Here is a 12,518-nt window from a genome sequence, read left to right as displayed (position 1 = left end):
AGAGAAAGCAGAAAAACAAAAAAAGAATGGAGCATCCAAAATGAGGTAATATCAAACAGTGTAACAAAAGTATAGCTGAAATCTCAGAACAAAGAAAACATATCAGAGAATTTAAACATAAAGGCTGGGCCAGGCGCAGTGGCTCATACCTGTAATTCAGCACTTTGGGAGGCCAAGCAGGGCAAATCACTTGAGGCCAGGAGTTCAAGATCAGCCTGGTTAACATGGTAAAACCCTATCTCTAATAAAAATACAAGAATTGCCGGGCGCGGTGGCTCAAGCCTGTAATCCCAGCACTTTGGGAGGCTGAGGCGGGTGGATCACAAGGTCGAGAGTTCGAGACCATCCTGGTCGACATGGTGAAACCCCGTCTCTACTAAAAATACAAAAAATCAGCTGGGCATGGTGGCGCGTGCCTGTAATCCCAGCTACTCACGAGGCTGAGGCAGGAGAATTGCCTGAACCCAGGAGGCGGAGGTTGCGGTGAGCCGAGATCGCGCCATTGCACTCCAGCCTGGGTAACAAGAGCGAAACTCCGTCTCAAAAAAAAAAAAAAAAAAATACAAGAATTAGCCAGGCGTGGTGGTATGCGCCTGTAGTCCCAGCTACTCTAGAGGCTGAGGCAGGAGGAGTGCTTGAACCCAGGAGGGGGAGGTTGCAGTGAACCAACTTCATCCACTGCATTCTAGCCTGGCAACAGAGCAAAACTCCATCTTGGGGGGAAAAAAAACAAAAAACAAAACATTTTCTTGTTTCAAAAACAAGAAAATGGCTGAACAGAAAACAAAAGAGAGAGAAAAATAAACATAACAGCCGAAAAAAATTTGAAAAATAAAGGAAGACATCAAACTAAAAGTTCTAAGAAGCTCAGAGAACATGAAGCAGAATAAATACCAAGAAAAAAATAAGATCCAGACTTTCAAGAAAGCTTCCAATTATCCTGAAAGGACCACCCACACAGGGCAGAATAGCTAAATGGCATCTTATGTGGACTAGGATTCCCCATCCTCCTACATCATGGCATCCCACAGGGCCCTTTGATAATTGGCACGGTCTCTTGAAACCATGATCCAAATGCTGAGAAAGTTGGGGGTTAGAGCACAAATAAAATGACCCAAGATTACATTTTCATCATCCAGATGGAATTAGGATTTCTAATAGAAAGCCAACTGAACATTTAAACTATGTATAAATTCTACAAAGTTGAATTTGTAGACTTATAACTTGTGCCTTGATTTTTTTTTAATAAGTACAATCTTCAAATAATTTTTCTTTAAATGAACACATACTACTATGCATCAAATATGTGTATCCTCGTAAAATTCATGTTAAATCCTAACTCCTAATGTGATAGTATTTGTAGGTGGGGCCTTTGAAAGGTTTTTAGGTCATGGAGGCATGCCCTCATGAATGAGTGAAACCCCGTATTTGCTAAAATTACAAAAATCAACCAGGGATGTTGGTGGGTGCTTGTAATTGGCTAATTTTTTTTAGTAGAGACAGAGTTTCACCATGTTCGCCGCCAGGCTGGTCTCGAACTCCTGACCTTGTGATCCACCCACTTCGGCCTCCCAAAGTGCTGGGATTACAGGCAAGAGCCAGCGCACCTGACCAAAAACATGTGTGGTTTTTTTTTTGTTTTGTTTTTGAGATGGAGTTTCGCACATTACCCAGGCTGGAGTGCAATGGCATGATCTCGGCTCACCGCAACCTCCGCCTCCTGGGTTCAGGCAATTCTCCTGCCTCAGCCTCCTCAGTAGCTGGGATTACAGGCACTCGCCACCATGCCCAGCTAATTTTTTGTAATTTTAGTAGAGACGGGGTTTCACCATGTTGACCAGGATGGTCTCGATCTCTTGACCTTGTGATCCCCCCGCCTCATCCTCCCAAAGTGCTGGGATTACAGGCTTGAGCCACCGTGCCCAGCCCAAAAACATGTTTTTTTTTTTTGAGACGGAGTTTCGCTCTTGTTACCCAGGCTGGAGTGCAATGGCGCGATCTCGGCTCATTGCAACCTCCGCCTCCTGGGTTCAAGCGATTCTCCTGTCTCAGCCGTCCAAGTAGCTGAGCCACTGCGCCCGGCTAAAACATGTTTTACAGAAAATAATTATTCTCACATTTGTCTGTTTTGTAATTTTTTTGCATTGACTTCTCTTGGAAAGATACATTCTTAAGCAAAAAGTTTCTATTATTTAACATAAAAATGAATATGTTATAGTAACGTAACAAAGTGAGGAACATTCAGGATACATGAAAAATAATCACAGCCAGGCTGGGCACGGTGGCTCACTAGTATAATCCCAGCACTTTGGGAGGCCAAGGTGGGTGGATCACCTGAGGTCAGGAGTTCCAGACCAGCCTGCCCAACATGGCGAAACTCTGCCTCTAAAAAAATAAAAAATAAAAAAATAATCACAACCATACATCACTGCTATTACAACTATTACATTTCAACAAGAAAAACTGCCATGAAAACTTCTAGTAGAAAAACAATGTTTCGTTTTAAGCCATAGGTATTAAGCTGTCATTTAGCTTCAATTTTCTTTCAACGATTTTTTTTTATTTTTGAGACTGAGTCTTGCTGTATCACTCAGGCTGGAGTGTAGTGGTGTGATCTTGGCTCACTACAACCTCTACTGCCCAGGTTCAAGTAATTCTTCTGCCTCAGCCTCCAGAGTGGGTGGTACTATACGCATGCACCACCACACCTAGCTAATTTCCGTATTTTTAGTAGAGATGGGGTTTTGCCTTATTGGCCAGGCTGGTCTCACACTCGTATCTTCAGGTAATCTGCTCACCTCGGTCTCCCAAAGTGCTGGGATTACAGGCATGAGCCAACACACCCGACTGATACAGTGTTTTTTAAATGCATGTGTGCACCTAAAAAGATGTTTAATTACAGAGGAGCAAGAGTAACATCTTAATTATATGGGCCTTCCTATGGTTATGCCATTACCTCTTCTACAGATAATATAATGAACAGCTGGAAGTAAAACAAAATCTTGTCTCTAAAAAGTCAAGAGGGAGATCACCAAACCAATATGCTCTATTTAAGCAAAAGTACCTTAGGCTTTCACTCAGAATAATTTCTATACATAACAATTTACACACAGGTCAAAATCACAAAATGATAACAAAATAAATATCAGATGCCTACTCCATAGAAATGCAAGAAAAGGGCTGCGTGCGGTGGCTCATCCCCATAATCTCAATGCTTTGGGAGGCCAAAGCAAGTGGTTCATGAAGTCAGAAATCTGAGACCTGCTTGGCCACTATGGTGAAACCCCGTCTCTACTAAAAATACAAAAATTAGCCGGGCGCGGTGGCTCAAGCCTGTAATCCCAGCACTTTGGGAGGCCGAGGCGGGTGGATCACAAGGTCAACAGATCGAGACCATCCTGGTCAACATGGTGAAACCCCGTCTCTACTAAAAATACGAAAAAATTAGCTGGGCATGGTGGCGCGTGCCTGTAATCCCAGCTACTCAGGAGGCTGAGGCAGGAGAATTGCCTGAACCCAGGAGGCGGAGGTTGCGGTGAGCCGAGATCGCGTCATTGCACTCCAGCCTGGGTAACAAAAGTGAAACTCCGTCTCAAAAAAAAAAAAAATTAGCCAGGTGTGGTGGTGCATTCCTGTAATCTCAGCTACTGGGGAGGGTGAGGCAGAAGAAGCACTTAAACCCAGGAGGCAGAGGTTGCAGCGAGCCGAGATTGCACCACTGCACTCCAGCCTGGAGACAAAGCAACACTCTCCAGCTCAAAAAAACCCCAAAAAGGTAGGAAAACAGAAGTCTTTAAAAATGTCCAATCATCTCTTAATGAATTGCCAACATACCATTTTTACTACAGGCTAAGAGCTTGGGACCTGGACTCGTGCGACTCAGGAATGGCATATACACCAGCAGCAGCAGCTGGCAGCTTGTTACAAATGCAGACCCTTGGGCCTCACTCAGGACTACCAAAACAGAATCCACATTTGAACATCCCCAGATAATTGATATGCATACTAAAAACCATTGACCCAAAGGCTAGATGAATGAAAGATAAACCAAGCAGCTTCTAATGAGAACACTAGCTACAGTAAAGTTTATATAAATTCTTATCACACTTAAAGCAAACCAGCCTTAAATACATACCCATCTTCATAGTTCCACATGAATATATCACTGTCAATTGTGAGCCAAGCTCTGCTGATAGGAGGGAACACACCCATCATGCAGTTACACTGCATATCTGAGGTGGCATAGATGTAAGGCAGACAGAGTTGAATCTTATTTTTCTTAAACTTGTTTCAATAGCTTTTGACTTAACATTTATGTAAAAAATCACAACGTGTCCACTCTTTAATACAACAAAGAACCCATATACTTTAACATATTTTAAATAAAACCCTTAAATGAACATATATAACACACCAATTAAACATAGAATATACTTTAACATATTTTAAATAAAACCCTTATATAACACTCTAATTAAACACAGAACACATATACTTTAACATATTTTAAATAACACCCTTAAATGAACATACATATAACACACTAATTAAACATATAACAATGAAAATACCAATGTTGCCGGGCGCGGTGGCTCAAGCCTGTAATCCCAGCACTTTGGGAGGCTGAGGCGGGAGGATCACGAGGTCGAGAGATCGAGACCATCCTGGTCAACATGGTGAAACCCCGTCTCTACTAAAGATACAAAAAATTAGCTGGGCATGGTGGCACGTGCCTGTAATCCCAGCTACTCAGGAGGCTGAGGCAGGAGAACTGCCTGAACCCAGGAGGCGGAGGTTGCGGTGAGCCGAGATCGCGCCATTGCACTCCAGCCTGGGTAACAAGAGTGAAACTCCGTCTCAAAAAAAAAAAAAAAGAAAATACCAATGTTAACATTTTTTAAATACTTAAATACAAAGTAATAGGATACGTCCAAACTGCTCAACAAGTTCAGGTGGGAGAGGAACTCTTCGGATGGAACTGATCTCTGGAAGATTGGGTACGGACAGCAAACCAGGTCCTTGCAAAGGATAATCCATATCTGACATGCCAGAAACAGTGGGATTATCTACAAAAAAGAAAATGAAGTATTTATAATAACATACTGTTCATCAACTGGGCATATAAAAGGACTGAGTGCCTCTCTGTACCTTTGGAACCAGCACACATAATTTTTTTGTGCGCTGGTTCCAAAGGTACAGAGGATATACTAGTTTTGACCCCACACAAAGTAGGCCTGAAATATTCCATTGTTAAGGCAGGGATAGTTACTGGTTTCAGACCTGAAGGGAAGGTCACCTCTCACAAAAACTTGCTCTATAACAAAGAAAAGGTTTAAATTTGATAACGTAATGTTATTTGAAAATAACAGTGGCTGGGTGGTGTTTCACGCCTATAATCCCAACACTCACTTTGGAAGGCCAAGGTGGGAGGATCACTGAAGTTGGGAGTTCGAGACCAGCCTGACCAACATGGAGAAACCCCATCTCTACTAAAAATACAAAATTAGCTGGGCATGGTGGTGCATGCCTGTAATTCCAGCTACTGAGTAGGCTGAGACAGGAGAATCATTTGAACTCAGGAGGCAGAGATTGCAGTGAGCGAGACTGCACCATTGCACTCCAGCCTAGGCAACAAGAGCAAATTCCAACTAGGAAAAAAAAAAAAGTCAGGCATGATGGTGGATGCCTATAATCCCTGCTACTCAGGAGGCTCAGCAGGAGAATCAATTGAACCCAGGAGGCGGAGGTTTCAATGAGCTGAGATCAGGCCACTGCACTCCAGCCTAGGCGACAGGGCGAGACTCCGTCTCAAAATAAATAAATAAATGAATGAATAAATAAAAACAAAAGCATATATGTAATTGTATTGTTTGTAACATAAAGGATAAATGCTTGAAAGGAGGGATACTCCATTTTCCATGATAAGTCAAAATTATTTCACATTGCATGCCTATGTCAAAACATCTCATGCATCCCATAAATATATACACTGCTGGGTGCAGTGGCTAATGCCTGTGATTTCAGCACTTTGGGAGGCCAAGCCAGGTGGATCACGAAGTTAGGAGTTCAAGACCAGCCTGGCCAATATGGTGAAACTCCGTCTCCACTAAAATTACAAAAAAATTAGCCAGGCGTAGTGGCGGGCGCCTGAAATCCCAGCTACTGGGGAGGCTGAGGCAGAAGAATTGCTTGAAATCAGGAGGCGGAGGCTGCAGTGAGCTATCACCACTGTACTCCAGCCTGGGTGACAGAACAAGACTGTCTCAGGGAAAAAAAAAAAAAAAAAAAAAAAAAAAAACATATATATACACACACACACACACACACACACACACACACACAAATATACATGTATCTACTACGTACCCACAAAAACTAAAAATAAAAAAATGTAAAAATAATAATTTAGTGTTTTCCTAACATTTTGCTAATCTGAAATGGGAAAATATAAAACTGCTTTGGGGCTCAAAGGTAAAACGACTATGCACAAACAAAATACTGACTGGGGAAAATACTGCCTTTCCCAGATAAACATTTATAGATTAAAATCCATGTCTTCTCCCTTTAGATATCTCCTCCAGACCAGTAACAGAAATACAAATAATATCCCACAAGCAATATCTTATTGGGGAGGAAAACCTGACTGATGACCTAATTATCTCAGGAACTTTTTCAGGTAAGTATAAAGATGTCAAGGAAAATTGACACACAAAACAATCTTCAAGTATATTATGGAAATTTAAAAAATATATACGAGAAAAATACAATCAATACCTATGTACCGATTATCCAACTTAAATAATAACCAGTAATATCCGCAACCATGTTTCATTTTTATCACTGTTCCCTCCTTCCCCAGCGAATTCTTTTTTATCTTCTTTTTTTGAGACAGCATTTCACTCTGTTGCCTATGTTGGAATGCAGTTGTGCAATCACAGCTTAGGGCAACCTCAGTCTCCTGTGCTCTAGCACAGGCTCGTAAGTAGCTGGGACTAGAGGCACACGACACCATGCTTTATCATTTTTTTTTGTTTTTTTGAGAAAGAGTCTCGCTCTGTCACCCAGGCTTGACTGCAGTGGTGTGATCTTGGTTCACTGCAACCTCCACCTCCCAGGTTCAAGCAACTCTACTGCTTCAGCCTCCCAAGAAGCTTGCACTACAGGAGCGTGCCACCACACCTGGCTAATTTTTGTATTTTTATTAGAGACAGGATTTCACCATGTTGGCTAGGCTGGTCTCAAACTCCTGGCCTCAAGGGATCCACCCACCTCTGCCTCCCAAATTGCTGGGGTTATAGGTGTAAACAACTGCACCCAGCCAAACAGCATTGTTTTGAGGCAGAGTCTCACCCTGTTGCCCAGACTGGAGAGCAGTGGCGCAATCACAGCTCACAGTAGGCTCAACCTCCCGGTCTCAAGCGATCCTTCCACATCAGCCTCCCAGTTAGCTGGGGGTGCAAGTGTATACCACCATGCCCAGATAATTTTTGTATTTTTTTCTTAAGAGGTCGGGTTTCACCATATTGCCCAGACTTGTCTCAAACTCCTGAGCTCAAGTGATCTGCTCACTTTGGCCTCCCAAAGTGCTGGGATTACTGGGTTGAATGCATTTTAAGGCAAATCCAGCCTGGGTGTGGTGGCTCACAGGAGGCTGAGATGGGTGGATCACATGAGGTCAAGAGTTCAAGATTAGCCTGGTGAAACCCTGTCTCTACTAAAAACAGAAAAATTAGCCTGGTCTGGTGGTGCACGCCTGTAATCCCAGCTACTTGGGAGGCTGAGGCAGGAGAATCGCTTCAACCTGGGAGGTGAAGGTTATAGTGAGCCAAGTTCATGCCAGTGCACTCCAGGCTGGGTGACAGAATGAGACACTCTCTCAAAAATAAATAAATAAACAAATAAAGCAAGTCCAGACATCCCATTTAATCCTAAAACACAACTTTAATAGGCTGAAAGGGGCAGATCACCATGTTAAATGGCAGTGGGAACCCAAAGGGAGGAATTAATAACTTTAGTGAGGATGGAAATGTTAAAGATTTCAGGGCAAGAGCATGACTCATCTCTAATATCAGCACTTTGGAAGGCTGAGGCAGGAGGACTGCTTGATGCCAGGAACGAGACCAGTTACGTGAACAGAGTGAGACTACGTCTCACATAAAAATTAAAAATCAGCTGGGTGTGGTGGCAGGCGCCTGCAGTCCCAGCTACCAGGGAGGCCAAGGCAAGAAGATCACTTGAGCTCATGAGTTAAGAGACTGCAATGAGCTGTGATCATGCCACTGTACTCCAGCCTGGTGACAGAACTAGATCCTGACTCAAAAAAAAAAAAAAAAAAAAAAAAAAAAGGCCGGGCGCAGTGGCTCAAGCCTGTAATCCCAGCACTTTGGGTGGCCGAGGCAGGTGGATCACGAGGTCAAGAGATCGAGACCATCCTGGTCAACATGGTGAAACCCCATCTCTACTAAAAATACAAAACATTAGCTGGGCGTGCCTGTAATCCCAGCTACTCCGGAGGTTGAGGCAGGAGAATTGCCTGAACCCAGGAGGCGGTGGTTGCAGTGAGCCGAGATCACGTCATTGCACTCCAGCCTGAGTAACAAGAGTGAAACTCTGTCTCAAAAAAAAAAAAAAAAAAACCCAACAAGAAAAAGAAAGACAACAGGTTGGGCGAGGTGGCTCATGCCTGCAATCCCAGCACTTTGGGAAGCCGAGGCGGGTGGGTCACAAGGTCAAGAGATTCAGACCACCCTGGCCAGCATGGTGAAACCCTGTCTCTACTCAAAAATACAAAAATTAGCGGGGCATGGTGGTATGCAACTGTAATCCTAGCTACTATGGAGGCTGAGGCAGGGGAATGGCTTGAACCCAGGAGGCAGAGGTTGCAGTGAGCTCAGATCGCACCACTGCACTCCAGTCTGGTGACAGAGCAATACTCTGTCTCAAAAAAACAAAAACAAAAACAAAAACAAAGAGAAACTAAACACTTTACAGGGAGTCTGGAAGAAGCTTGTCAGGCAAAGAATTAACATTGCAGAAACAATAAAAGTAAAATAAAATCCTGAGAAAATCCTGAAGATGGGGCTTTTTTCAAAAAACATGCTAAATTCACCTGTAATCAGAGCAAGGGGTGAAGAATCTGATGGAAAAGAAGGGGAAGAGATTGGGTGAAAGAGGGTGTGTAAAGGCATAAGATATGTAAGAGGATGACCAGAGAGTACGCACTATTTTGTATCTTGTTTTCACACCTAAGGCAGCTAAAGTGAGTAACGTTGTTCAAGATGACAGTTCCTAATAGGCCAATCAGCTCTTGTAAGATGCGCTCATTGTTAAGTAGCTAAAAAGAGCAAATACTATTTCTATAATTAATTTTTTTTTTTTTTTTTTTTTTTTTGAGATGGAGTTTCGCTCTTGTTGCCCAGGCTGGAGTGCAATGGCGGTGATCTCGCTCATCACAACTTCCACCTCCTGATTCAAGCAATTCTCCTGCCTCAGCCTCCCCAATAGCTGAGATTACAGGCATAGGCCATCACACCCAGCTAATTTTGTATTTTTAGTAGAGATGTGGGTTCTCCATGTTGGTCAGGCTGGTGTCAAACTCCCGACCTCAGGTGGTCTGCCTGCCTCAGCCTCCCAAAGTGCTGAGATTATAGGCATGAGCCACGGCGCCCGGCTGTTTCTATCATTTCTTCAATTACAAATCTATCAACAATTTTTATAAATAATCAGAAGTGTTCTTGGTTTACACTGCACACAAATTACCCTGTTTAGATTACTGTGGTTCTTGCTCACCAACAATCTCTTTTGTCTTACACTTCTCTACTTTTCTCCAATTCCATCTCACAAAGGGGTCACTTTTTCTAGCAACTGACCTAAGTGCAATTTTTTTTTTTTTTTTTTTGAGACGGCGTTTGCTCTTTTGCCCAGGCTGGAGTGCAATGGCACGATCTCGGCTCACTGCAACCTCCGCCTCCCGGGTTCAAGTGGTTCTACTGCCTCAGCATCCTGAGTAGCTGGGATTACAGGCGCGTGTCACCACGCCTAGCTAATTTTTTATATTTTAGTAGAGACGGGGGTTTCTCCATGTTGTTCAGACTGGTCTCGAACTCCTGACCTTGTGATCCACCCATCTGGACCTCCCAAAGTGCTGGGATTACAGTTGTAACCCACCATGCCTGGAGCAACTGATGCAATTCTGTAAGCTGTAGGGAGCTGGTTGTAATTTAAAACCATTAAACGAATTACTTTCCAGTCACCTCTTTTGTCAACACATACTCTGCCTTTTCCGCCCTGTACATAAGCACTGCTGATTTCCCTGTTCTCTTCCTTTATTCTACTGGTAGTTCTTTTAAGATCTCGCAGCATTTCATAATACACAACTCTACATACAATAAAGCGTATCTTGGATGGGTGCGGTGGCTCATGCCTGTAATCCCAGCACTCTAGAAGGCCAAGGCGGGTGGATCATTTGAGGTCAGGAGTTCGTGACCAGTGTGGCCAACACGGTGAAACTCCGTCTCTACTAAAAAACAGAAAAATTAAAAACAAACAAAAAGGCCGGGCGCGGTGGCTCAAGCCTGTAATCCCAGCACTTTGGGAGGCCGAGGCGGGTGGATCACGAGGTCGAAAGATCGAGACCATCCTGGTCAACATGGTGAAACCCCGTCTCTACTAAAAATACAAAAAACTAGCTGGGCGTGGTGGTGCATGCCTGTAATCCCAGCTACGTAGGAGGCTGAGGCAGGAGAATTGCCTGAGCCCAGGAGGGGAGGTTGCGGTGAGCCGAGATCGCGCCATTGCACTCCAGCCTGGGTAACAAGAGCGAAACTCCGTCTCAAAAAAAAAAAAAACAAAAAACAACAAAAAAAAGTAAAGACAAAAATAAAAATAAAAAACACAAAAATTAGCCGGGCATGGTGGCGGCGGGCGCCTGTAATCCCAGCTATTCGGGAGGCTGACGCAGGAGAATCGCCTAAATCCGGGAGGTGGAGGTCGCAATGAGCCGAGATCGCGCCATTGCACTCCAGCCTGGGTGACAAGAGCGAAGCTCTGTCTCATAAATAAATAAATAAATAAATAATAAAGCGTATCTTTTTTTTTTTTTTTTTTTTTTTTTTTTTGAGACGGAGTTTCGCTCTTGTTACCCAGGCTGGAGTGCAATGGCGCGATCTCGGCTCACCGCAACCTCCGCCTCCTGGGTTCAGGCAATTCTCCTGCCTCAGCCTCCTGAGTGGCTGGGATTACAGGCACGTGCCACCATGCCCGGCTAATTTTTTGTATTTTTAGTAGAGACGGGGTTTCACCATGTTGACCAGGATGGTCTCGATCTCTCGACCTCGTGATCCATCCGCCTCGGCCTCCCAAAGTGCTGGGATTACAGGCTTGAGCCACCGCGCCCGGCCCAATAAAGCGTATCTTTAAGATAACATGCTAAATTCCCAAATTAATGTCGTTTGCTCTTACGATTTACTCAGAGCGAATAGGAGAAATGAACAAATTTGGGACTTCGGTCAGGAGATGCTTATCTTATGGCTTTAGCCATAAACACTTGAGAACGGCGAGAAACGCATTAAGGTTTGGATCTTTGCCTCTTTCTGCTTCAACTGGGAGCTTGCTCTTCACTCTTGCCCTCTCAAGTATCTACAATGAAGAAAGTGAGGACAGGAAAAGACCTGAAAATAAGCTGCTTGCTTATTTTCTCCAAAAAATGCAGCCAATAGTGCCATAAATCTCAGGAAATCCTCGTCGGGACCAACCCTGGGGATAAGGAGCAAATTAGGCAGTCAGGCCAGAGTCCTTTCGGCTGAGAAAGGAGGGTCACTATCACTCACTTGGGGCAGACACCATAAGCAGCTCAGAAAGGTCCGGGTACATGCGGTCCTCTTGCAACTGACGGTCGATGAGACGTCCTGCATTTTCCAGAGCTTCCTGTAGGGCTGCGGCCGACGTAGAGGCCGGCATCGCCGCGCCCAACAAAGAAGACGGCATCTCGAAAATCGTAGACACCTGGGTACAGAAAAAGTCAAAAACCAAGGAGAAACAAGAAAAAAAATCCAAGAAGTTAGTTTAAACTCGTTGCCTACGGCGCGCGCGCCAAACGAGCGCCTCCGCGCCTTGACATGACGCACTTCCGGTTCATCCGGTGGGGAACTGGAAGACGTCGTTCTGGGCCTGGGAAGAGGAAGCTGTTGGGAGAGGGCTAGAGGTTGCGGGTAGAGCGAGGTGGCTGCTGATGTTTTCGAGGGCGTCGAGGGGTTTGGCGTGTGGAAAGGGAAAATTAGGGTTGGTTATCTACGGAAGGGAAGGAGGGAAGGGTAAAGGGGAGGGAACTGGGAAGGATAGGGGCGGGATGGGGTGGGGTGGGGTGGGGAGGGAGGAGGGAGGAGGGACACGGTAGGTGGGAGCTAGGTCGTGTCTTGGCTGAGGAGGCTGCTTTGGTTCCGGTCGTTTAAGCGCATGCTCGACCTAGGTCTTGGAACGTCCAGCGTCTGAATCCCGTTAACTGCTGCTGAGTGCGCGCA

The 12,518-nt window shown here is 44.6% G+C and overlaps 1 protein-coding gene across 2 annotated transcripts in view; it reads right to left on the bottom strand.

Moving 5' to 3' along the window:
* NUP155 (nucleoporin 155) overlaps positions 1-12,247 on the bottom strand; it is an 89,858-nt gene extending 77,611 nt beyond the window's left edge. The window contains exons 1-3 of one of the 2 annotated variants that reach the window (XM_039469892.2): positions 11,829-12,247; positions 4,929-5,066; positions 4,136-4,232 (exon numbers count right to left, since the gene is read on the bottom strand). In XM_039469892.2, the coding sequence (XP_039325826.1) occupies positions 4,136-4,232; positions 4,929-5,066; positions 11,829-11,985 (392 nt within the window). In that variant the 5' untranslated portion in view covers positions 11,986-12,247. Of the gene's footprint in view, positions 1-4,135; positions 4,233-4,928; positions 5,067-11,828 lie in introns of those variants that run through there. The other variant, XM_039469899.2, reaches the window with a different exon arrangement.
* Between the last annotated feature and the right edge of the window lie 271 nt (positions 12,248-12,518).

The sequence above is a fragment of the Saimiri boliviensis genome, chromosome 1, assembly GCF_048565385.1.
Source record: "Saimiri boliviensis isolate mSaiBol1 chromosome 1, mSaiBol1.pri, whole genome shotgun sequence".
In the NCBI taxonomy this organism is placed as follows: domain Eukaryota; kingdom Metazoa; phylum Chordata; class Mammalia; order Primates; family Cebidae; genus Saimiri; species Saimiri boliviensis.
This window is presented reverse-complemented; position numbering and strand designations above follow the sequence as displayed.